The 26,172-nt window shown below is 49.5% G+C and overlaps 1 protein-coding gene across 1 annotated transcript; it reads left to right on the top strand.

Moving 5' to 3' along the window:
* Positions 1-178: 178 nt before the first annotated feature.
* On the top strand, positions 179-7,408 carry LOC114860807 (NLR family CARD domain-containing protein 3-like). The gene is made up of 12 exons (XM_029159703.3): positions 179-334; positions 487-736; positions 831-874; positions 986-1,222; positions 2,354-4,214; positions 4,333-4,506; positions 4,613-4,780; positions 4,876-5,049; positions 5,139-5,306; positions 5,435-5,608; positions 5,733-5,782; positions 6,111-7,408. Exons 2-12 carry the CDS (start codon positions 555-557, stop codon positions 6,626-6,628), a joined length of 3,750 nt encoding a protein of 1,249 aa, XP_029015536.3. The 5' UTR covers positions 179-334; positions 487-554; the 3' UTR covers positions 6,629-7,408.
* The last annotated feature ends 18,764 nt before the right edge of the window (positions 7,409-26,172 follow it).

Below are 26,172 nucleotides of genomic sequence, written 5' to 3'. Positions count from 1 at the left end.
TCCTCCTTATTTCTTCGGGGAAGCTTGACGTTTCTGGCGGAGTTAGATATTTTGCTGCAGATCCCGGATGTAAACATAGTTCACGTGGCGCCGGGTCTGCTTCTGCGCACCAGCTTTACGCATGAGGGAAAGTATAAATCCAAGTGAAACACAGAACCGACATTTCCCTCTTCCCTCTTCGCCCCCCACCCCCCTTCAAGCACCCTCAACTGGGTCCACCCACCAAACGGGTACTTCCTCTGACATATACACAGCTGTTCCAAGTATGCGTGTTGAACCGCCTCCAGGAAATAAAGCTCAGTCTCAGTCTGCTACAGGACCTCAGACGCGAAAGGTAAAAAGACAAGAAAATATCCTATAGATAAAAAGAAGCAAACAGACAAGTTTATATAATATCATTTAACAAAACAACACTACAATAAGAGTTGTTTTTGTGTAGTTACAGCACTGTTTAAAGTGAGACACAACATGTTATCTGAATTACAGACTCTCTGAGCTGATGCTGATGAAATGACATCATGTGGAGCTAGTGCTCTTCAACCAGGAGCTGTCAGATGGAAGCAACCCACCAAAAAGAGCTTCTCATTTCAGTACAGAGTGGAAAAAAGTCTCCCTCCCTGCAGCAGCATGTTGAAGCCATGGACGTGGACGTAGAGACGGCTTCCAGCAGGCAGGAAGAGGAAATGTGTTTAAGGGAAGACAGCAGATCTGTGTTATATAAAAATAAAACTATGAGGTGGGATGCCCGTCAGGATTTGATTAGAGTATATAATCATAAATAAGTGACCAAATATAAATGCTAACGCTAACAATTATATTATTATTTTCAGTTCTTGTTTGTCTGATACGCACAATCCATCTTCAGTCAACAAAGGTGTGTCGAAGTTAATAGTTTCCTATGAAGCTACATGTAACGCATCTCAACCTTTCCTTCAAATGTTTAAATGTGACTTTTTTCTCAAACTATCCTGTATATTCCTTAAAGAAGCCGCCTGGGTGGATAAAAACAGGGCTAAGCTCATTCAGAATGTGAGCTGTGTGATGCCAATAGCGGAGGAAATGTTCCAGCAGGAAATGATCCATAAAGAAGTGTATGAGAAAATAAAGGCTGCCGGGACTCCTATGGACAAAATGAGGGAGCTGTACAGCGCCCTCACAACTACTACAACAAAAAGTGCATTCTACAATATTCTCCATGAAATGGAGCCAGCGGCATGTCAAGGTATGTGACCTTCCATCCATTCAGTCATTCACTCATTCTTGACTGCTTATCCGAGGCCAGATCGCATGGGCAGCAGTCTCCAGCTCTCGCAGTGGGAACCCAAGGCGTTCCCGGACCAGCTGAGAGACATAGTCCCTCCAGCGTGCCCTGGTTCTTCTCCAGGGCCTCCTATTTGTGGGACATGCTCGGAACACTGCCCCAGGGAGGTGTCCAGAGGCATTGGAACCAGATGCCGGAGCCACCTCAGCCAGCTCCTCTCGATGTGGAGAAGCAGCGTCTCGACTTTGAGCTCCTCCCGTGTGACAGAGCTCCTCACCCTATCCCTAAGGGTGCACACAGACACCCTGTGAACAAAACTAATTTTCATTTTGTATCCACAATCATAACCATAGGTGAGGGCAGGAATGTAGATTGACTAGTAAATTGAGAACTTCGCCTCTCGGCTCAGCTCCTTTTTCACCATGATGGAACCAACCGCATTACTGCAGCCGCAGCACCATTTGGTCTTTCAACCTCACGATCCTTCCTTCCCTCACTCATGAACAAGACCCCAAGATACTTGATGCCATGTGCACTGATGGACACCCTTATGTTTGAACATGGTGTTAGTTATGGCCAGACTGTGTCTAGCACAGAAGTCCAATAACTCGGGTTCAGATCAGGGAGGTTGTTCCTCCCAATCATGCCTCTCCAGGTGTCACTGTCATTGCCCACGGGGGCATCGAAATCTCCCTGCAGAATGATAGAATCGCCAGTTGGAGCGCTTTCCAAAACTCCCCCCACCTCTCACCGTGGGCAACACCACAGTAGAAGAGAGTCCAGCCCCTCTCAAAGAGTTGGGTTCTAGAGCCCAGGCTGTGTGTGGAGGTGAGCCCGACTATTTCTAGCCATTACGGCTCAACCTCCCGCACAAGCTCAGGCTCCTTCCCCCCAGTGGGATGACATTCCATGTGCCAATAGCTAGATTGGTTGTCCAAAGAGGATCAGTCTCTGGACATTTAGCCCCCGACCACATAGCTCCCAGGGTCATTCAGGCTTACAAGGCGGCGGTTCAAGGAGGAATGACCTTTAATGTAAAACATGCAGTTTAATTGATTTAGTTTTTACTAGTTCTTTCTGTTTTTGACTCAGGACAAGATGTGATAGAAGAAATTATGGAGAAGCACAAAGTTTGTCTGAGGAACAGGTTTGGATACGAGTATGAAGGCACTGAAAAAGATTCTAAGAAGGCAACATTATTGGACAAGATTTACACAGAGCTGCACATCGTCCAGGGAGAGAGTAAAAGCGTCAATACAGACCATGAGATCTGGGAGATTCAAGACAAGACAAGACATGAAACAGATGTTGGTACAAAAATCAACTGCAATAACATCTTTAAAAGTCCAGTGGATGAAGACCTGTCCTCTGGAGGAAGCGTGAGGCCCATCAGGACGGTGATGACCAAAGGAATCGCTGGCATCGGAAAAACTGTGTCTGTAAAGAAGTTTATCCTGGACTGGGCCAAAGGGGAAGCCAACCAGGATGTGAATTTCATTGTCGTCTTGCCGTTCAGAGAGCTGAACCTGGTCACAGATGATCCGTTTAGCCTCGAGACCCTGGTGAAAGAATTCCATCCAGAGCTGAAGAACCTGGCCATTGCAAAAACATTTGCTGATCACAAAGTCATGTTCATTTTCGATGGACTCGATGAAAGTCAGCTTCAACTGAATTTCAAGAAAACCAAAAGATTGACAGATGCCACCAAAGTTGAATCTGTAGACACGATAGTGACCAACATCATCCGGGTGGATAAGCTTTTACCTTCAGCGATGGTCTGGATAACGTCACGACCCGGAGCTGTTCATCGTATACCCCGTGAATACGTCCATCAGTGGACTGAGGTCAGAGGATTTAACGAGACACAAAAGATAGCGTACTTCAGGAAGAGGATTGAAGATAAGACAGTTGCTGAAAAGGTTATTAGTCACATTTTGACGTCACGGAGCCTGTTGATTATGTGTCACATACCGATCTTCTGTTGGATCACAGCAAAGGTTCTTCAGCATCTGCTGCCAAAGATGAATCAGCCTGGACAGATACCGACCACTCTGACTGAGATGTACACACATTTCCTGTCTATTCAGATGCAGGTCGCCGACAAGTACAGCAGCCAGGATGAGCCAGATGTTGAGGAGATGTTCAGTGCAAATGAGGAATTCATCTTCAAACTAGGCAGGTTGGCGTTTGAACAGCTGGAAAAAAGCAAAATCATCTTCACTGCTAATGATGTGAAAAGTTATGGTATCGACATAAACAAAGCTGCCGTGTGCAGTGGTCTGTGCACCGAGATCCTGAAGGAGGAGGACTTGTTCAACCAGAAGAAGAAGCTGTACTGCTTTGTCCACCTGACAGTGCAGGAGTTCTTTGCTGCTCTCTTTGTGTACCGAAGCTTCGTGAGTAAGAAAATCGTTTCACCAGCTCTGAAGGATTTCATGCTAAAAGGATCCGATGCAGAGCTCAAGGCTATCTTGGATGCAGATCCTGTTGATGAAACCTTGGACACACTGATTGAAATTGTGTTAGCTAATTCCACCCAGAGGAAGTCGGGGGAGCTGGACATGTTCCTCAGATTCCTCGTTGGTTTGTCTCTGGAATCAACACAAGAATTGCTTCAAGGTTTGATTGAGCAGACGGACGATCACTCTGAGGTTGTTGAGAGCATAAAGATGAGTTTGCTGGAATTAGATTTACTGGACTGTTCTCCTGAAAGGTGTCTTAACCTGGTTCATTGCCTGATTGAGCTGAAGGACAGTTCCATACATGATACAGTACAGCAGTACCTGACACAAAGTCACAGGCCAGAGCTCTCTCCTGTTCAGTGCTCGGCTTTGGCCGACTCCATCCTGATGTCAAACGAGCCTTTAGATGAATTCAACTTGATGAAATACAGAACATCAGTCAAAGGTATTTTTAGGCTGATCCCAGCTGTGAGGAACTGCCGAAAAGCAATGTGAGTCCAATTAAATACTATTACTTTACGTTAACAGTTTAGAAGTGTAACAAATATGACACAGTGTAATGCATAGAGACACATGGCACTAAACTGGGCCTGACTTTAACTGTTGCAGACTCTCAGGGGTGGATCTTAATGTCTGGATTTGTGAAGCAATCTCCTCAGCTCTTCGGATGCCAAACTCAATGCTGACTGAGCTGCACTTGCTAAATAATGATATTTATGATAAAGGCACGACAATCTTGATTGACGGAATAAAGAAATGTTCGTGTAAACTACAAGCTCTCAGGTGAGTCAGTCGTCTCTTCTGTCCTTCACAGTGACACCCGTGAAGTATATAACATGATTTAATGAGACTTTTAACTATTACTGTTGATCTGTTGTCCTTCATCTAGTCTTTCAGGTTCAGGACTCTCTCAATCTATATGTGAGAAGTTGGCATCAGCCGTCAATGGTTTAATTCCAAACATAAGAGAACTGGAGCTGAGTGGTGACGTCCTCTTGGAGTCGCTGCACTCTGTGCTGTCTGTGGGACTTCGCCAGCCTAAACTAGAGAAACTAAGGTCACTGATTTTTTAAAACTTTTACAGTATATGGACCTGTTTTCATTTATTTATGTATGTATTTATTTATTTCTATTACAATTTTAAACCTGAAGACTTAACCGCAATACTAAGACTGGAAGAGTCTGTGAGGAGTTAATGGCAGCCTTCACATCTGGTCTGTGTAACCTACGAGAACTGGACCTGAGCTACAGCCTCCTTAGAGACTCAGAACTGGTCGACCTCGCTACTGGACTGATGAGCAAATCCTGTGTGCTGGAAGTTTTAAGGTAAGAGACTGCATTGAACACAAGAAGCCTCATTTACAGCTGCAGTGATATGTTACATATTACATCAATTATTTTTGTTTGTCATCCAGTCTCAGTCACAACAGGCTCACAGATAAAGGCTGTGAGACCTTGGCCTCAGTGCTCAGCTGTGAAACCTCCCACCTGAGAGAACTGGACCTTAGCTACAATGACCTGCGCGATTGTGGAGTGATGACACTGTGTGATCCACTGAAGAAGTGTGGTCTGAAATGTCTCAGGTTTGACAAACACCAGTGCATGAGCCAATACTGCATTGTTATGTGCTGCATACTTAAAGCCTGATTAGATGCTGCTCACATGAGACTTGAATCAGGTTAACATCTGCAACATCTGGTTGACGTTGCAGGCTTTCGTTCTGTAAAGTGACAGTGGAAGCGTGCGTCTCTTTGGCCTCAGCCCTGCGTTCAGGCGGCTGCAGCCTCACGCAGCTCGAGCTGAGTTTTAACCACCTCACTGATCGAGGAGTCGAGCTGTTGATGGAAATACAGAAGGATTCCAGCTGCAGCCTGGAGATACTGAAGTATGGTCAAAGCAGCTGTATACAAGCATGAATTCACAATTCATCCAATATTGTTAGGAAATATTCACTTCACTGATTCCATCTGAAGTTCCATCTGATCTTCTGTCCCTCTGTTTTCTATCAGCACTGAGAACAATGAAGACTGCTGGTTTGACCTGAAGCTTCTCAGAAAGTGTAAGAATATATTTCTAATATAATTACACTGAACACTCGGTCTGTAGCAGCACATCTGTAGCGTGAAAGTGTTCAGATGTGGAGGCGTGTCAAATCTCAGGCATGTGACAGTTTCATCTTCCACAGAAATACTGAAGAGTTCATCTGTTTTGCACAGCAGGTACAGGCTAGACAACATTCCACAAACAAGTATCAGCAGGCAAAGAAGCAATAAAACGGCAAATAACCTAGAAATGCTAAAGTACCTGTAACGTGATGATCTTCAACCAAAGAGCCACAGTAACACAACAAGCTCATTAAACTTAACTCATCGTCTGTTTCTTTGCAGATGCCTGCGATCTGACGCTCGACTCCAACTCAGCAGGCGTCAATGTGATTCTGAGCAAAGGGAACAAAATGGCAGCACACGTTTATGAGGAGCAAGCGTATCCTGAGCATCCAGACAGGTTTGAAAGTTCCCAGGTCCTGTGTGAGGAAGGTCTGACCGGCCGCCACTACTGGGAGGCAGAGTGTGAGTCCGCGGATGTTGGAGTTGCATATAGAAGCATGTTGAGGAAGGGAGACAGCACCAGTGATTTCACTCTGGGACACAACGACAAGTCTTGGTGCTGGATCGCAGAGGGACACTTTAAACACAACAGCTGTCGTGTGGATCTTGTGGATTCTTCTACACACAGAAGCACCATAGGAGTCTATCTGGACTGGGGGGCAGGTGTTCTGTCCTTTTTTGAAGTGTTTGGTGATGAACTGACCCTCATTTACACCGTCAGTACAACTTTCACTGAACCACTGCACCCTGGCTTTAACCTGTACGGTGGATCAGTTTGTCTCTGTGAAATTAAGTAGGACAAGTGTGTACAGTACATTAGTACATTGTTTACACATTAGTCTGGACCCGGCATGACTGGACTGTGATGTTAAAGGACACCCCCCCTCATTCTAACTTCAGACAACGTGAGAAGACAACTATGCAGAGGTCTGACAGACTCACTTCATGCTGGACACTTTAGTTACTGTACTGTAAGCTGCTGTGTGCTGTGCCACATCCTGTATCACTATGACTGCATTTCATTGATAAGCCACTAGATGGCGATGCTGAACATGGAATAGCACCTTGATTCAAACATGTTGACCATGTCCTGGATTTCAAGGGGACATTGTAGTCCCTGGAAATGTCAGAGTTGTGTTTCTGCTACTTTTTGTGGAAAAAAGGCGTTTTTTTCACTAGGTTCTATTAATCTCAATATAATACGTTCTGTTCTTTTTATGTTTCTTTTTTTTTAAATAATGCAAAGGTCAGGTCATGCTAGAGGTTGTGGGTGGGTTAAGGTTAACTAAACTGACAGAGGGAGAACAACAGGTGAAACCAAGCAGAAGTAAATGAGGCATCCGCCAAACCAGAAACTGACTTTAAAACAGAAATCAAGCTGCCAACATTGATTCAACAGATGAGACAGAAGCTGCTACTGGTCTTAGTGTCTCTGTCGTATTTGTCAGTACAATAATTTATGACTCTATAACTGTCCAATACTAATATGACTCTAATCTAGCTGTCTAATATGACCTCATAATCACTGTCTGGACCGGGCATAACTGTGATGTTAAAGGACACTGTATCAAATACGACACACACGTTTTCCTTCTTTTAACTGGACGAGTGTTGGTTTCGCCGTAGATGCCACACGTTTGTGTTGCTTCACAAAGCTGAACTCCTGCTTCCAGGGAGAGCTTGGTTGGCCTGGGTCTCCCCTCAGCAGAGTTGCTTTTCCTGTACACTCTGTGTGTTACATTAAACTACTTTAGATGCAACAAGGAAGCATTTGGTAATCCATTTAAACCCTCTCATAGCATATATGCTTCAAAAATAAAACACCAGCGCAGGAAGAAATAAAAGACAGCAACAACTAAGGAAGCTGACATGCTTAAGAATGCTAATGCAATATCCTTGTTTGACAAGATTGTGAATTAATATTTTAAAAAGGCAGCAAACCATTAAATGGGAAAGCCAATTTCTTCAGGTACTCTGAGCAAAGAGACACGGATGTGGAGATGGAGGCCGAGCTTTGAAGACATAGAACCAGTGACACTATCACTTGAATCAGTGTTTTATAATGACAGTTGTATGGGTGCATGTTTTCTGGGACCCACCCTGTGTTTCTGTTCCTACAGTCTCAGTGGCCATAGGACCCGTGGAGTCATCGGGGTCGTGCTCATAGACGGCGCCGCTCCATCTCCACACCACGGGCTCTCGCCGGTGCAGGAAGTCGGCGCGTAGAGTTGGATGTCTCCTTTCTTTGCTTCATGAATATTTGATTCCAGCCCAGCATCCCCACAAGGTTCCGTCCAAATGTAACCAAAATAACAGCATCAACAACATCAACGGCTGCAGCTGCGGTGGGGAAACAGCCGTTCACCTATAGCCGAGCAGGTGACGTGGTGAATCCATAGCTGCAAGCAAGAAACGGCGAGTAGAAGGTGGAGACGAAGTTGTGCAGTAGTTTTTCCTCAGTTTTGTTGTATTTCTGCACAAATATTAACACTAACTTCATAGTGTGAAGTTGTTTTTATCGGCGTCTGAGTCGACAGGTCTTCTAATCTCCTGCGTCACACCCCAACTGAGCCTTAATCCTCAGGCTTCATCTCCTCAGGCCTCCAGGTAGCAGCCGTTAATGTCCACATCAGATGAATGAATGCTAATTGTTAGCATACTTCAGGCTTGGGTTATTTGTATTTGTTGTTTTTCATCATCACACATTTTTACCATAAATGGATGCTTTGTATAACTTTGTAACTTTGTATTTGTCATTTGTGGGTGAAGGCATGTATGAGGCTAATTCTTATTTAATTGGTCTTTACTTTTCCAGCCAACATGACCGACATGCTAGCATGCTAGCCGAGTCGCGGAACGTTCAGCGTTTGAGTGCTTTTACTTTGAACAATCCACCAGGTGACTGAGTGTGCGTTGTTGTGGCTTTGTGCTAATGTGTGTTTACTGAGCTGGCCCACTTTCGGCCTCGCAGTCTTCGAGGTCAAGTAAGGAGCAAGCTTTCCACATTGTGTGAAGAGGCGCGATCCCCGCAGGCAGACGGCCGCACGCACATCATTAGTTCTGGTTCGAAGTTCACGTCGGTCACGCTGTCACCCTTTATTTTCATAGATGCAATTAAAGCAACATCATTGTCCACATAATCAATGACAACCACCAGACAAACAGGCTCCATCAGTCCTGAGGGCTGATTAACACACGCTAACGGAACTAAACACACCTTCAGGTTCACGGGAAAAACTGACGCACCCCAAACCTAAATGTGTGGATGTCGCATGAGATAAGGGCGACGCGGGCAGAGGACGGAGGTGTCAGATACGATCACCGTAGACAGGTCAGCGTGCGATGACACAGCCAAGATGGACACCGCAGCCAGCAGGCATGTTGTCAGCGGACGCGCACACACAAACTCACTCACAAACAATTTATTGTGAGCAAAGCGCAGACATCATGGGACCTGACGTGGACTGGGGGTTTTCATCCCATTGGCTGTCACATCCGCTGCCGTTGTCGTGACAACAGCTGTCCCTGCAGGACACGGGCAACGGACGGAGCCGTGGCGCCGTGGCGCCGGGGCGCGAGTCGGGGCGCTGCCTCCTCCGCGTGGACGCGGCGAAAAACGCGCCGTCACTGTTCGCTCGTCGCCCACTTTGGCAGAACTGGGATCCAAGGAAAGGGGGAAAACAGCGAAACATACAGGAGCACAACAGGAGCCATGCACTTTAACTGAAGCACGAGACCCAGGATCAAACCAACCTGCTCCAGCAAAACTTACTGATCAAGCAGTAAAAAGGACCCAAAGCAATTACAACTCTGTTCAATGGCTGTGGGTCACAGGAGGATTTACCTTCATAGAAATGCATTCATTCATATTTTGCATGTTTTGAGTAGAGAAAACAAAGACCAGACTTTTATTTTGTAACCTCTAGCTTTTTAGGATATGTGGTTTACATATCATGTACAGATGGCGACAACCCAACACTTAGTCTAACAACGGCACAACACTCGTCCTGATCACACTATAAATAATAGGTTGGGTTGTGGCTGATTGTGAGTGTGTGTGTGTCTGCGTGCGCTGCCTCGTTCCTAAAAATAGTCCCATTAAAGGTGATTCTGCTCCTCAGAACGAGCTCCTCCAGTGTGGATAATGAAGCCGCAGGAGACGCACATTCAGAGCAGAGTTAAATCATTGCACAGACTCACACATGCGGCCGGAGACGCACAGTCTGCGAGCGGCGTTAAATCACTTGACCTCTGACCCCGGCCCGGACCGGCGAGAACATCCTCGACACCCGGGCGCAGCCCACGACAGCAGCCTATAAATAGCAGGCAATTTAGACGCGAGGAGGACGGGGTCTGTGGGAGATTAATGACTGGGCTCTGCATGCATTCTACCACTTTTTGTTCTATCACTCTTATCTTCCTCGCTCTTTTCCCAGCTGCTCCACTTTGCTATCGTGCCTGCTCTCACTGTGCTCGTCCAGTCGACTCCCTCTCATTGTGGCTCGTGCGCTGGCTTCTCCACACTATGTGTTCTCTTCTCCAACACCTCCCACCCATTGTCTTCACCACGCTGCTGATGCTGATTGCAGGGCAATGAGATCTGATCTACCTGCACCTTTTCCCATTGGAGCAGCCTTTGCTGAGCATGTAGTCTGTCACATTCACACCTTGGAGCTATACTCCCCTATTAATAATGCTGATCAGTCGGTAGCAGGTTGAGTGGCACCTAAACAGTATATGAGGAAGCAGGGAGGGGAAGGATGCCCATCATCCTGGACGGATCCCTGTACTTTGAAGGCTCAAACTCAGGCATGACTAACAAACGAGGGCGAGCTCGTCTTACTCGTCCTACCTTTTACACTCTGAGCTATTCTGTGATGCAGAAAAATCATTTAACATAAATGCCAACAAGGCAAATCTGAAATGAGACTCTTCTTCCAGCACAATCTTGTTGCTAATGAAGAGTGTTTCCTGTTTTGCTGCATCAACCGGTCCACTTAGATAAAATAAAGAGCCCTGAAACGCTGACCTCGCGGTCGGCGTCGGCGCTTAAGTAGAGTAGTTATGAATAATTATTGTTATTAGGAGCATCTACGCGCATCATGTTGCTGTTTGTGTGTTTGTGCTGGAGGTGTGTGGATGAACGTGATCTGGCCTCCGGCTGGGACTTCATTAAACGTTTCATTAATGTCACACAACATTTGCTCCATGAGACGAAAACTGGACCGCACGCACGTAGACAGACATCAGGACAGACCTGATGTAACGCTTCTGCAACCAGATGACGGAGTTGGAGCCGTGGATGTGACACAATCACACACTTCACACAAAGCAGAACACAAACAGGCACAGATGGGGAAGGGGGGGGTTCGTTTGGGCGTTTGGATATTTTTACTGTGTATGTAACACTGGGGGTGTCAGGGCAGAGGTTAGCTACACGCTAAGACAGCGCCTTAAATACCAGCAGGGATTCATGTGCCAACAGTAAAAAGTGAGAAAAAGCTTCTGTTTCAGTATAGAGAGCGTCCAGTTAACGGATGGACGGGATCCGTTTCTTTTCCTCAGCGCCTCACAAGATGATTTCTGAGTCCCCTGCATCAGAGGAGGTGCTGGTTTCACACTGGAACTGTTTGTGCAGCGTTACCTAGGTGACCCACTGGCCTCGAGCTACGAGGAGTGATTTCATCAGGCGCCTCCTCATGAGTGGAGAGATCGTCTCATCGCTCAGAACCGAGGTTACAGAGCATTTCTATGGAAAAGCCAAATATGATTTTAATCTACACGCAAGTAAATTTAATTAAGAGGACAGAATACAAAGCACTAAAGTAGCAGAAAAACCCTAATGAGGACAATGAATTGTGTGTGTGTGTGTGTGTGTGTGTGTGTGTGTGTGTGTGCGTGCGTGTTGCTACGATCCAGTTGCCTGAACTTTCATCATCGTGTAAAAGCACAAAGAGCAGCGAGACTTGAGTATCTTAAGTCTTCAAACGCGGCGTCTGGCTGTTAGTTCTTAGAAGGGCGACGAGGAAGCGGTTATTGGCTCATCAGCCGGCGTTTGGCAGTTTTTCACGGGATGAAGGGAGGAAGGGGGAGGAGCGCGGCCGGGCTGTTAGGAGACGTACTGCGGGGAAAAAGGCTGCATGCACAAAACGATAGATTTGGAGCTGGAGCCGGTGCTGCGGCGCATACAAATAACACGATGCGGCTCCGGCGCTTCTCCCGCTCCATCGGTGTCAGGTGTGTATGAAGAGGTTAATTTTCTACTCCAGTAACAAGCTCAGCTGATGACAGACCGTCTCCTGGGGATTTTCTCACCCCCACAGCCCTTTGCACCCTCCAGGCTTTATTTAGTATGTGGCATTAGAGAAAAGTGCTGTGATTAAAGGGAAGTTGGGGGGATTTGATTAAAGAGGACATGCAGTGGACCTGACTCAAGGGTTTATTTTTCTCTTTTTTTTCTCTTTACTGATTAATTGGGATATTTCTCATCCCACTCCGGAGGCCACAGCAGAATGCAGTGTCAGAGTTTTCTGTTTTTGCCCTAAGTGTAGCTTAAACGCAGCGTTGAGCGTGAGGGGGATCAATAGCTGGCAGCTGTGGTTCAGCCGGTAGCGCCGCCGTCCTCAAACTGCACAATCCTTGGTTCCATTCCTGGTTCCTCAGTGCTACACGTGTGTCGTTGAGCAAGATGGTGACTCATTTTGAGCAATGGTAATGTTTGTGTCTTGAACAAAGTCAAATCAATACGTGGAAAAGCTTCCTTTGACGTCTGCATTTGGTTTCGAGAGCCGCACACGCATGTTCTCACAAAGAGCAGGTCACGTGTGCATGTCTGTGCAGCTTTTGAAAGTTTCTTGGGAATTTAGCCTAAAACTGACACAAATGGGCAAAGGTGAAGGGTTAAGGTCACCGTGATGGTGTCTAAATCTATAAAAAAACAAATAAATATGAAACAGATCATAAAGATGAACCTCCAACGTGTTCCTGATTCTTTTTCCCTCTCTGAGTGTCTGTATTTCTAACCATAACGAGAACGGAGTTGATCAGTCGGGCGGAGCGGCCGACGGTCCATTAGAGCCTCACAGCGTATATCGGAGGGCTAAGCTAACATTTAGAGATGAATATGAATGTGGTGACCTTCAGCAGGCATAAACAAATCAGCGAGTCGATACCTGCCACAGAGGACGCAGCGCAAAAAACTGCCCCGTCGCTGCAAAAGAGTTGAAACAAACAAATGTCCGCTCTGTCGAGGCGCTCTATTGATTCGCTGCATGACATTTTGAGCATGGTTTATGTAATGCAATTCTGACTGCATTGATTTGTCTTATCAAGAACCCAGATTGAGCCACAGGAGGCACAATTTACGACGGATCAGCGCGTTGTATGAAGCCCCAGAGATTAATAAACGTATCTGTACACATCACACAAGTATTAATGACTTCCTCACTAATAGCACAAAGCTGCTACGGTTGACGTGAACCAGACGATGCAAAAAATGAAATGAAATCAAACATGTCTAGATGTGTTGATTAGTAAAGTCTGCAGGCCGTGAAGAAAAGCTAAGCTAAAGCTAGAGGCTAAAACCTGAACGTTGGCGTCCGAGGTAAACAGCAGCTCCTCACAGACGCAGCAGAACCCAAGACGACCAATTAGAAGAACACGCAGAAGAACAATGCTAAGTGTTGAAGCTGTAATTGGTCTGAAGCGGGGACGTGTGCGCGAGCAACAGTAAATCCAAGTAATGAAGTGAGAGGGACCCTCGCTACAACAGGCGGTTGCAGCTGTTGCTAATTAAAAGCTGTGAAAGTGTCCTGCAACAGTAAAGTCACCAAACGCGGGCTCTGCACATCTGGTTCAGGCCGCGCACAGGAGCGTCTGGGTTCTGGGTTCTGGGTTCTGCAGCGTTCCAGTGCTTCTCAGCTTGTTTCAGAGCTGCCGCTCTGCGCTGACAGCATGTTAAATGTAAATGTGTAAGGTGATATTTATAGTCGCCTCCCTCCGTCCACAGACACTAAGTGCTCTTGTTTTTTTTACAGTGTGTCACTAATGTCACTGTGTCTTGTCATTTTTGTCCTGCAGCAATGTCACCAACATCCCTGTGTATTTATTGGACTTGGCAGATACTGAGGTCCTGGTCCCTAAATTGCTACAGCAGCTGTTCTCATATATAGACCTACAGTTCTTCGGCCTGAATCCCCCGAAGCAATGCAAATTCCAGAGCTGGTCGGATTTTTACTGCTGGTTGCTGGTTCCTGTTACAGGAATTGCACAAAAGCTCCCATTGCACCGAAAACAAGTCAGCTGTTGACAGGTAGACGTCTCTGAGCATCATCACCCCGGAGAAACCACACAGTTTAAGCCTTTTTACAATCCTCCTGCGTTCGTCTCGTACAAGTCCCGCACACATGCTGCAAATCTGTTCACGTGGATCATAAAATACAACTTCTCAGCTGCGTCGGCTCCGTTTGTGTGCGCGCTGTGAAACAATAAGATCGTTCGGCCTCGACGTGTTCCTGTTTTGTCACTCATGAGTTCAGCGCCTGCACTTACCGTGCATTAACTGGAGTCCACACACGAGCGCTCGTGCATTAGCGCTGCACCCGTGGGAATGTGAGGCGCAGCGCGGTCCGGCTGTAAAATGGGCCGGGGTGCACCTGCGCCGGACCGAACTAATGCAGCCGCAACATGTGACGCTGCCACTCAATAATGCATGCACATGCATGAGGTGTAGGTTAAGGCGAGGCCACGGGTAAATAATTCACCGGTGTTTATGCGACGGGAGGCTTGAAGGTGATTTAGTGAATGCAAGCAAACAAAGGGAAGGACTGAGCTGGTGATTCACAGGGAAGAGGAGGATCGGCGTTGGGAGGAGAGGATGCAGAACAAAGAGGAGGAAGGAGAATCAAAGCGAGGCCGTGGGGCAGTGAGAGCGGGAGGTGAGGGTGACAAACGAGCCGCTTGGACCACGCCGATGGATTTGTCGCGCGAGCACTGACGCACACGCAGCAGTGAGCTACAGCACACGGTCGCTCCTAACCTCCAACGGTCCCTACGACACCCTGATACATGGGTTCGCTCGACCTTGGGGGTGAGAGAGAGAGAGAGAGAGAGAGAGAGAGAGCATTTTTATCAACACACACAGGCCACATGAGCATGAAGCGAACGTCTGCTGAAACCTAAAAAAACCTTCACGTTGATATTCATTCATTCTTTATGGGACCTGTGATCAAACAGACCCTTGGTTTGGTTTTGGCTCCCACACAACTGACAATAACCATTGAATAAGCTGCATGGATTGCATCAGAATCAAATACCAGGATCAAGTTCAGAGGCGGTTTGATGCTGCAGTGAAGCCAAAGGGAAGCTCTCTTTGCATCTGCCTGCGTTTGGTCCTGTTGTTTCTGTCCTTCTATTGTTCTGTGGTCTATTGTGCTGTAAATGCATAGATGGAGCTGGAGCCTGTCCTGGAATCCTCAGCATTCACTTCGCCGTGCGTCGTGCATCCACTGCTGTTACCCTGCGACATCCTGTCCTGGAAGGAAACAGAAGACACAGTGAAGGAGGTGACATCATCAGCGAGTCTGTGTGAGTCGATGTGGTGGCGATGCAGACGTCCCCGAACACAGACAGAGGGTCAAACGCCATCATCACATCAGAGGAGACGATGCCGCGGATATAAAGCCGCCAGTTCCTAAAGACGACGTCCTCACATTCAGGGAAACGCATCTTTCACCCTGAAAGCTTGGATGGAAACTGATTGACAAGATAGAGGTAGCGACGGGAGAATGAGGAGGCGTCGGGGGTGCATGCTAATCGTCTGCTAGCGCAGACGCTCACAGCATCTCCTCATCTCATCTCTTATCGTCCCCTCTTCTGCCCTTCTCATCTTTTGCTCAACTTCTCCACCTCATCACATTTTCTCCTCTCTCGTCTTCCCTTATCTTCTTCATTTCCTGCAGCCGCCCAGCTCTTTTCCCTTTTTTTCCCCCTTAATCTCTCTCCAGAAACAAACATATTAGCGGAGATCAGGGTGGAAATAGCATCGTCTTTAAAGCCTTCGCCCCCTGCCGGGTCCTTCACGCTGCCGCGGCCGTGTGTTTATGTGTGATTAAGCATGAGGGTGTTTGTTTATGCCCCAAAATGCAGAGGTTCCAAATAGAAGCGTGTGGGTTATATGCATTGGTGCATGTGTGTGTGTGTGTGTGTGTGTGTGTGTGTGTGTGCCCTGAGAGGAGGCTGTACAGCACTTTCCCATGCTGCAGGGCTGAACAGAGAAAGTGGCAGAATGTGCTTACCACTGCAGTAAATGAGGGGAAAAAAGAAGTGCTGCGAAAGTTGCTGAGACACACAAAAGAAAGGGGAGAGACAGAAAGAGTCTCTTATCCTTAATTAGAGTTTCCGCCTCTCTCGTCTTTCACAGAAGCCAAAGCATGAGCCCTCTTCTTTTCCCTTCTTCTCTTCTCCTTTTCGCTCCTATCAGAATTTTTATCCTCCAATTACACACGCACCCTCCTCAGTTTTGTCATCTCTTATGTTCCCTCTGTCGTCCAATTTGTCTCTCAGAAGGATGGAGCAGTCGAACAGCACTCGAGCCGCTCCATCCACCCTCCCCTCCCCTCCCCTCCCCCCAATTAGTTTCCTCTGCATTTGTGTCCAAACTAAACTTAACTGACGTGACGCTTTCTAAATTTAATCCTGGCAGATATCCGCGCGGCCCTTATTGCATCCTGCAGAAATCCCAGAGAATGCAGCAGTGCATCATGACAGGTAGTCTGCGCTCTGGGTGTGCGGTGTGTGACAGCTGATGGCTCATTATGGTGATGTAGCATATATAAAGGACGTACACACCAGAGGTTAACCCTCAGAGTGTCACGGATCGGCAGGGAGAGGACTCAAATGCACAGCGCCAGGACACGACGTAGCCGGTGAAAAAATGAGGGTTTATTCCCAAAATCAAAGTCACAAAACAGGTAGTGGACAATAACAGAACGATGACTTACAGGGTCGGTAAGGTGCTGCAGGAACGTGAGAGTCGGAAATCAGAAAACAACGATCTGGCAGAGAATCGATGTGACAGGTGGTGGTTAAATACACGGAGCCGATCACTGATACCAAACAGGTGAGTGTAATGAGGACCGGGAGTGAAGCGGGAACGGCTGTGGTGTGATGAGAAACGGAAATGCTTACAAAATAAAACCGGAAAGGGACAGGGACAGGGGCTGGAACGGCCGCCACATGGCCGACAGGAACGGCATCTACTTGGCCGACAGGGACAGGAACTAGAACGGCCGCAACATGGCCGACAGGAACGGCATCTACTTGGCCGACAGGGACAGGAACCGGGACTAGAACGGCCGCAACATGGCCGACAGGAACGGCCGCAACATGGCCGGCAGGGACAGGAACGGCGTCTACTTGGCCGACAGGGACAGGAACAGGAACTAGAACGGCCTCAACATGGCCGACAGGAACGGCCGCGACATGGCCGACAGGAACTGGAACGGCATCTACTCTGGAGCTGGCATGGCTACTTGCCGCTGCCAAGCTCGACGGAGCAGACGTCGGGCCTGATCGGGTGTGCATAGCACCTGTACGACAGGTGGTGCCCCCTGGTTGGGACACGACCTGCGCGTGACTGAACTGAACTGGGACAGGAACGTGACTGGACTGAACTGGAACCTGGACAGGAACGTGACTGGACTGTACTGGAACCTGGACAGGACTCGACTGTACTGGAACCTGGACAGGACTCGACTGTACTGGGGCCGGAACAGGACTCGACTGTACTGGGGCCGGAACAGGACTCGACTGTACTGGGGCCGGAACAGGACTCGACTGTACTGGGGCCGGAACAGGACTCGACTGAACTGGGGCCGGAACAGGACTCGACTGAACTGGGGCCGGAACAGGACTCGACTGAACTGGGGCCGGAACAGGACTCGACTGAACTGGGGCCGGAACAGGGCTCGACTGAACTGGGGCCGGAACAGGGCTCGACTGAACTGGGGCCGGAACAGGGCTCGACTGAACAGGGCTCGACTGAACAGGGCTCGACTGAACAGGGCTCGACTGAACAGGGCTCGACTGAACAGGGCTCGACTGAACTGGGCTCGACTGAACTGGGCTCGACTGAACTGGGCTCGACTGAACTGGGCTCGACTGGACTGGAGACTGGACTGGGCTCGACTGGACTGGGCTCGACTGGACTGGGCTCGACTGGACTGGGCTCGACTGGACTGGGCTCGGCTGGACTGGGCTCGGCTGGACTGGGCTCGGCTGGACTGGAGACTGGCCTGGAGACTGAACAGCGCGCGGCTGGCCTGGAGACTGAACAGCGCGCGGCTGGCCTGGAGACTGAACAGCGCGCGGCTGGACTGGAGACTGAACAGCGCGCGGCTGGACTGGAGACTGAACAGCGCGCGGCTGGACTGGAGACTGAACAGCGCGCGGCTGGACTGGAGACTGAACAGCGCGCGGCTGGACTGGAGACTGAACAGAACGTGACTGGGCGGAGACCTGAGCATGGCAAGGCTGAGCTGGAACCTGAACGAGGGGCGACTGAACTACGACTGGAGTCTGAACAGGACATGGCTGCACTAGGGCTGGAGACTGAGCGTGGCTTGACTGACCTGACTGAGAGGTGGGACATGAAGCGGCTGCTGGCTGCAGGCCCGGGAGTTGCAGGACCTCTCGCAGGACAGGTTCCCTCAGGACGAGAGCGGCTGCTTCCTCGAACAGTTGTTCTCTCGTGCCCTGGTCTGCTGCCGAATCGGCGGTGTTCATGAGGTGGGCGAAGAGAAACGCAACTGGAGGAGAGCAGAGGAGGTGGACCCGTCGGGCGACGCTGTCTGAGATGCCTGCTATCAGAGGGACACAGTCAGTCGGAGAATCGAGGGGATCCCCCGCGGGAGGGGAGAGCTGCTCGGGCACTGCGACCGAGGTCTCTGGGCCCTGAACCTCAGACCCGTGCCCTCGCCGACGTCGTCTGGGGCGCCTGCGGCTGACCGTCGCCTGAGGCGCTGGGAGCGGCAGGGGCTGGGTCTCTGTAGTGGGGTCCGTGTGGTGAACCAAACCGGCGGCGTCTGGAGCTTGGGTTGTAGCCGCAGGCGCGGCGACAGGAACGGGAACCGCCGGCGCGGCGACAGGAACGGGAACCGCCGGAGCGGCGACAGGAACGGGAACCGCCGGAGCGGCGACAGAGGCGCGGCCAGGCGATACGCGCAGAGCGCGTGTCAAGTCCCTCCGCGTTAGTCGGAGCCCCTCGAAATACGCTTGCACCCCGGGGTACTCACGCCACCAGTATTCGTCCTCCAGTATCTCGATGGCTAGTTCTACCACGGAGAGCCGAACCTGGGGGCTGGGTGCTTCTGCATATTTCCTGGCTAAGCCCTGGAGATCGCCACGGATGTCCTCCGGTAGACTTAGGAAAACGAAATCCATTGCTCCGGTGAGCGACTTGTACACGGAGCCAAACAGAGAGGGGGAAAAAAAAGAAGAGACGGCGGCGGCTGACCGGGGTGAAGGCTGGGCGCTGGCTGGGTCCAAGTCTGGCCAGATCGTTCTGTCACGGATCGGCAGGGAGAGGACTCAAATGCACAGCGCCAGGACACGACGTAGCCGGTGAAAAATGAGGGTTTATTCCCAAAATCAAAGTCACAAAACAGGTAGTGGACAATAACAGAACGATGACTTACAGGGTCGGTAAGGTGCTGCAGGAACGTGAGAGTCGGAAATCAGAAAACAACGATCTGGCAGAGAACCAATGTGACAGGTGGTGGTTAAATACACGGAGCCGATCACTGATACCAAACAGGTGAGTGTAATGAGGACCGGGAGTGAAGCGGGAACGGCTGTGGTGTGATGAGAAACGGAAATGCTTACAAAATAAAACCGGAAACTGGGATCAAAAACAGAAGAGTCCTTTCAAAATAAAACCAGGAACGAAAACCTGACACAGAGGTTATTTAGGTCTAAGTACACACACACACACACACACGCACACACGCACACACACACACACACACACACACACACACACACACACACACACACACACACACACACACACACACACACACACACACACGTCACCAGCGCTTTGGTTCATTTGTAAAACGTTTATACAGACCCGTAAACAAAAGACGACCTGCTGCAAAGTTTTCAGACTTCCAGCTTAAGTTGACGCTGACCCCTGTGTGGCTCGGTCGACTGATGACCTCAGTCTGAGTGTTTATTGGAGTAGAGATTTGGCCGAACTCATACTCAGGTCACCTCTGTCTACTTCTGTTTGTTGTGCGTGCGTGTGTGTGTGTGTGATAGGTGCAATCTCCTCTAATCACGGCTTTTGGAGCTCACTGTGACTCCATTAATCGCCATGACAACCAAGGGGGACATGGGTGGATGTGGTTGTGGTTCAGACTTCATATTCTTCTATAAACGAACCATTGTGTTGTGAAAGTGTACAGGTACTGTATGTTTGCATTATGTATTAACTGTGCAGCAGGCATCCATGGCAGGTCTCTCCTCCAGCCTCCTGAGGCAAAAGCCTTTTGTAATAGTTTACACAAGTAAATAAATTCAATAAAGTCAGGGCTGACCTGGATTTGCATGTATGTTTATTAGAGGATTAATGTCTCGTCTGGCAGAAAGGGCAGGTCCGGTGAAAGCACAGAGGGATGGAGACGGAGCTGCAGCTGAAGGAGAGACAGAGCGACGGTTAGAGGGAAGAGGCTGGGTGTTAATAACATGTCAAGTGTAATACGCCCACAAGTGTTGAAGGCCTTTGTCGAAATCTCATATTTTGGAGGCAGCAATTGAACCTGTGCCTACAATCACATTTATCAGTAATGTGTGAATCACTCGCTCGCGTCTGTGTGTGAGTGGTTTCATTAATTCCCTATTTCCACCGAGCGGAGAGTGTCACCGAGAGCTTATTGAGAAAACCCGCTCGGCTCTCGCTCTGAAATAACTCATAGCGAACCGTTTCCAGACCATTATATAGGATGAGCTCAGCTGTCGACAGCTACAGTGAACTGATTTCATTTCCAAACCAAATCTATGGGAGACGAACGCGCAGCTGCACCAGTCGACTCAGGAGTCCTGCTGCTTACAGATGCTGGTGTGGAGGCGCCGGAGGCAGCTTAGCATTGAAGTCCAGGTCACAGGTCTCTGAACAATACACACGACGTGGACGTGAGCCACACGGGGTCAGAGGTCAACGCGCTGAAGCTGGAGCTGCTCTTTCACACACACTGGAGCCCATTCAGACACGACCCAACATCACTCCTGCATGAGGTCACTCAGGTGAGGGCGCCTTAAAGACACACACACACACACACACACACACACACACACACACACACACACACACACACACACACACACACACACACACACACACACACACACACACACACACACGCATCTGTCAAATCCCCGCGGCGGCTGTGGGCTCTGGGCTGTAACAACAGTGACACGCCGCTGACAGCAGCAGGATGATAAATTTGTCACCGCGGCCGTAAACTAATGCCTCCAGCGCCACGCCGCCGGTCGCCACCGTGAAACAAGGCTGTGCAGTTCATGAATCCTTCACGAACCACTTCATCCTGTAACTCACCTTTAACACCGACAAACTAAACGTGGATTCCAGGCCTTAACTCTCCACGCGGGCGAGCGAGCATCTGGGTTCTGAGTCTGAGGGTCCAACAGAGTCTGAGCGCTGCCGGTTCTGCCCGGTTCCGCTCGGTTCCTGGACCTGTTGTTACCAGCGATGACTCACGTCCCCGTCGCTGCAGCCGCCGTTGGTTGTTTTCCCTGTTTAACAAAGGGAAGTGACGGCGTTTCTTTTTTACCTCAAGGGGATTCGTGTTGTCTGTCACATCTCCAGCCTTTAATAAATGATTAATGGTCCCGCCATCAATATTTATTGATCATCAAGAGGCTGCAACGCCGCTTCTGAGCATCGGCTGATAAAAGTTTAATCTTCCAATCAGAAGCTGCTCTGAGTCTTATCTTTCCTTTGATAGAAAGACGAGACGCGTCCCATTATCGCGTGGAGCTGAGCCCACACACACACACGCACGCACACACACACGCACGCACGCACGCACGCACGCACGCACGCACCGGACTGCCAGACACTGTTCCACACCAGACGTTCCCATCCACTGTATGTGTTTAACCAACTGTTTATTTTGGGGGGGGGGGGATTAATAAATAGGCTGAATCCAGGTTATCAGATTTAAAGGTAAATGAATTATTCCAAGTGCTGCTGAGATGTGTTCCATGATAGACGCCGGGGTCTTAATCATTTCTGAGACAAGGATCTAAATGAGAAATTCAGCCTCTTGTTCTGGGAACGAAGCCATGAAAACATTTTGGAAATTAGGAAATTAGAGAGGGGAGCGTTGTGGTGAAGAGGGCTGCGGGGCACGTTAGGACGCAGCCTTCCAGCTCGACTGTTCACGCGGCGTCCGGGGAAATCAGCTCCGCGCCGACGATTCATGATCTCCTCACCTGTTTCACCAAATCACCGCTCTCTCACACATTAAAAGTCCCAAATCGCGGTAAAATGCGCGCCGCGCAGCGTCTCCGCGCGGCTTTAGCGCGTTTCGCTAGCTGCTCATTACTGGTGCACCTTCAGCTCCAGTTTGCTTTATATTTCAATTGACTTGTTAAAACAAGTCAACAGACTGTAAAATGAGATAAGCCAGGAAACGCTGTGGAGGTGATTCATCGGCTCTGACCGCGCAGGCGGCGATGCTAACGTGCATCACGCTAACTGGCTCTCTGCGGGAGCCCGACAGGGCAGCAACGCTGCTCGCCACCTACAGTCGTGTCTTGGATGGAATTTGCATTCGCCCTTGAGACTTCCTCGACACCTTCTTAATATTCTATTCGCCATTACGTGTGTTATTGCTCCTGCAAAATCACTCTCATTTACCTTCATCTTTGTCTAAATAGGACCAGTTTTCTCCTCGGGGGTTCATCACTTGTGTTCATGTTCATACGTGTGTGTGTGTGTCCGGGCTGATCATCTTGTGTACATGTGATGTGGACGTTTATTCCCAGCTCTAATTAGTTCTATTTGCTGTAGTGTGGCCGTGTTGGGGAGACTCTTCAATCTGAGCTTGGACGTGGTCAGCTATACGACCTGCGGCTGACTCATCGCCCACACTCGCTTATTGGTCCAGCAGGGTTAAAAGTGTCTAAAAGATGCAGACAGTAAGTCAAACTGTGACTGGAACTAATAACAAGGGGAGGATGGAGGAGGGCTCGTAATTGACCAGCCCCCGTTCTTCTAAAAGTGGGATGTGGAAGCTGCTCCCGTCCCCTCGGCTCCGGCCTCCTGCTCCCAGAACAGCCAGGCCAGCACTTTGAGACTTTCAAAAGGAGAGCACGACTTTACCTCCGTCCGTCCGTCTCCCAATCACGTCTGACCTTCTGGAACAAGCGGAAAACGCTGGAGTCAAATCCCTGCTTTAGGGGGAAAGTGCACTCCTGCACAATGTCTAACGGCCCAAACAAAGACGTAACGAGATGAAAACGAATGGAGGCGAGCGCGGCTGCCCACACACACACACACACACACACACACACACACACACCTGTCCTCCCCCATTCGTCTCCCAGGCTTCAGAGTGACACGCCGTTGAGACAGACGGACGAGCACGGAGATGAAATTCAGATGTGATGAAAGCTGATCAAGCCAACAGCAAACACATTTACAGCCCACTCCCTGGATGTCTGGGAGACCCAGCAAAAACAAATGAGGGACTGTCAGCAAAACACAGCAAACGTTCCATTAGACACATATTTAGGGTTCGTCGACAACACAAACGGGAGGAGATGCCAAGAGACAGCATATTACAGTAGCTTAGCTGCTCATTAGCTTTTAGCTCACATACAGCAGCTATCTGAGTGGAGGGGAGCTAGCAAAGTGCTAGCAGAGCGGCTCATCATCCATGCTGTGTATTACTCTACACACACTGAACACATGGCCAGTGAAAGCTGAACTCCAATATTTCAGTGACGAGACCGTAGAAAGTTGTCACGTACATTTTACATTATAAAAGCATTTCGCTGCCGCTGTATTGTTCCATTAGCGACACGATGAACGGTGTCACTTTTATAATTCAGTACCAGATTATGGCAGACGCTGTTTCCTCGTGTTCTCCACGCCGGGACGAGTCCATTACGGCTGCTTCTCAGCCGTTTGCTGCGTGTGGAGTGTCGGACACGCACGCGCGCACGCACGCGTCCGCCGGAGCGGCAGCTTCTGCACCAGCGAGCGCGACGCGTGTGCAACATGTCTGCTCGCCGAAGCAGAAGCAACGCAGACGCAGCGCGTGTTTAACTGGGAGCGAAGGCCGAGGTTCAGGCTCAAAGTTTAACTCCTGTTCCTGCTTCTGTCCTGCACAACTGGACCTCGTCTTTGCTGCTTGTTGCACTAAACCCGCCGTCCGACCAGGTGTTAGCCATTTGTGCTAAAATCCCAAAGTGAGCCTCACAAAAGGTTACGACCCACGTGAAAGCCCAGCAAATGGACCCGACAGGCTCATCCCCCGCTCCGGTTCTGTGCTCTGTGACCCTCCATCACGGAGGTGTCATTTAATTAGTCCCAAACTGTCTCCTCCTGGATCCTCCACAGCGCTTTCCGTTCTCCCACCCAGATGCACAGCCGCCGAGCAGGATGCAGTCGGTCACATATACAGCACTTACTGCACAGTTACTGTATGTGCACAGTTATTGTTGCACGTGGGTTTGTTACAGTAGTTACTGAAGTTGCTGAGGGAGATTTCAGATGGTTCTGTTACAGTTTAGATGAAGAAACGCGTAGATTCCATCCATAGAAGCGACATCGCCTGACCTCCTCCGGTTGATAAGGTCTTTTCCAACACGGCCAATGGCTGCACTGTCATTTGCACTGACCCAACAGTGAGCTCATGAATTACACAGTGGAGAGACGCGTCTACGAAGCGCGATCTTGGCAGAGAACTGCACTCTCAGACCTTTGAAGGAGCCGAATCCCAGGGTGAACAGCTGTGAGGTTCCCCCTGTGCTGCGGGCGCTGATCTGCTCTTTATCAGGCAGCAGGGTGGAATGTTTTCACCCACTGGCTTTTTGGTTCAAGTCGATCCGGTGAGCGCTAACATCTGCGCAGCTGAAGTGTCCTTGAGCAAGACTTGAGCTGCGCCCCCACCAGCTGCGCTGACGGCCCCGCGGTGCAGCTGAGCCTGTCTGTGTGTCTGTGCTCAGGGATCCACAGTGTGTATCCACTACTTATCACGGGGGTTCGTTAGGCCTCGTATCTGTGCCCTAGGAGAAACCACACATCTGCTCCGTGCAAACATTGTTTTAAAGCCAGAAGGAAACTACGTACACTGAGAATTGAGCGATTTGGTGTTTGAATTTCCAGTTCTTCACCTTTTCTGCACAGTAAGCGTTCTTTGAAAAGCAGCATCGACCGAGCGCTTCGGCGGCTTCGGATCCAGGCCTGTTTGTCCACACGGCGGAAAGTCGGGACCGATAGCCGTGGAAATCAGCTGCAGCGAGCGGCTCCACTGAGACGTGTAGTGCTGTGAGCGGAGGAGGTGCAGTACTGCATTTCAAGCAGTAGACGGCAGATGGTGTCAGTGCTGTAATGAAGAGGAGGAGCACTGCAGTGAGAAAGGGGAGCGAGTGTGGCGCATCAGACGAATTCAAGTGTACTAGAAACACTGGCATGATCACAATCAAAGAGCCTCTTCAAGGGGAACGGTGTGACTCAGACACACACACACACACACACACACACACACACACACACACACACACACACACACACACACACACACACACACACACACACACAGATAAACACTAGAAGTGTGTGGAGGTACGAGAGACGAGTGAGTAAAATGATGAAAGACAAAGTCTGTGATGGCGGCCGATAAACAGGCAGGAGGAGGGGAGACGCTGACGACTCCACAGAGGCCGTGCAGAGGGACGGGTGGAGGCAGGTGGAGGTAGACAGGGACAAGGAGCAGCCACCCATAAGACTTCAAGGCCGACCGCAGCAGTTCAGCCGCTCCGCACCCGCGACCTCGAAGGAACAAGTCCAGGTGCAGGGACTCACCTGCATCACGGAGCACCTTCCTGCCGCTCGCTCCACGTCTCAGGCGCTTAACCTGCATAAATTACAGCCGCGTTCGTTAATATTTCATGCGATACATCTGAAAAGTGCTGCTAGTCGTTACCGAGCAGGAGGAAATCATGAGAGCAGACTGCGCAGCTCACCAGAGCTTTTCAACCATTGACTGACTGGTGAGGAGTGAAACATCTGAAACACTTTGTCAAAGAG

The sequence above is a fragment of the Betta splendens genome, chromosome 8 (genome assembly GCF_900634795.4).
Source record: "Betta splendens chromosome 8, fBetSpl5.4, whole genome shotgun sequence".
NCBI lineage: Eukaryota > Metazoa > Chordata > Actinopteri > Anabantiformes > Osphronemidae > Betta > Betta splendens.
Note: the sequence above shows the minus strand (reverse complement) of the source record. Positions and strands in the feature narration are given on the sequence as shown.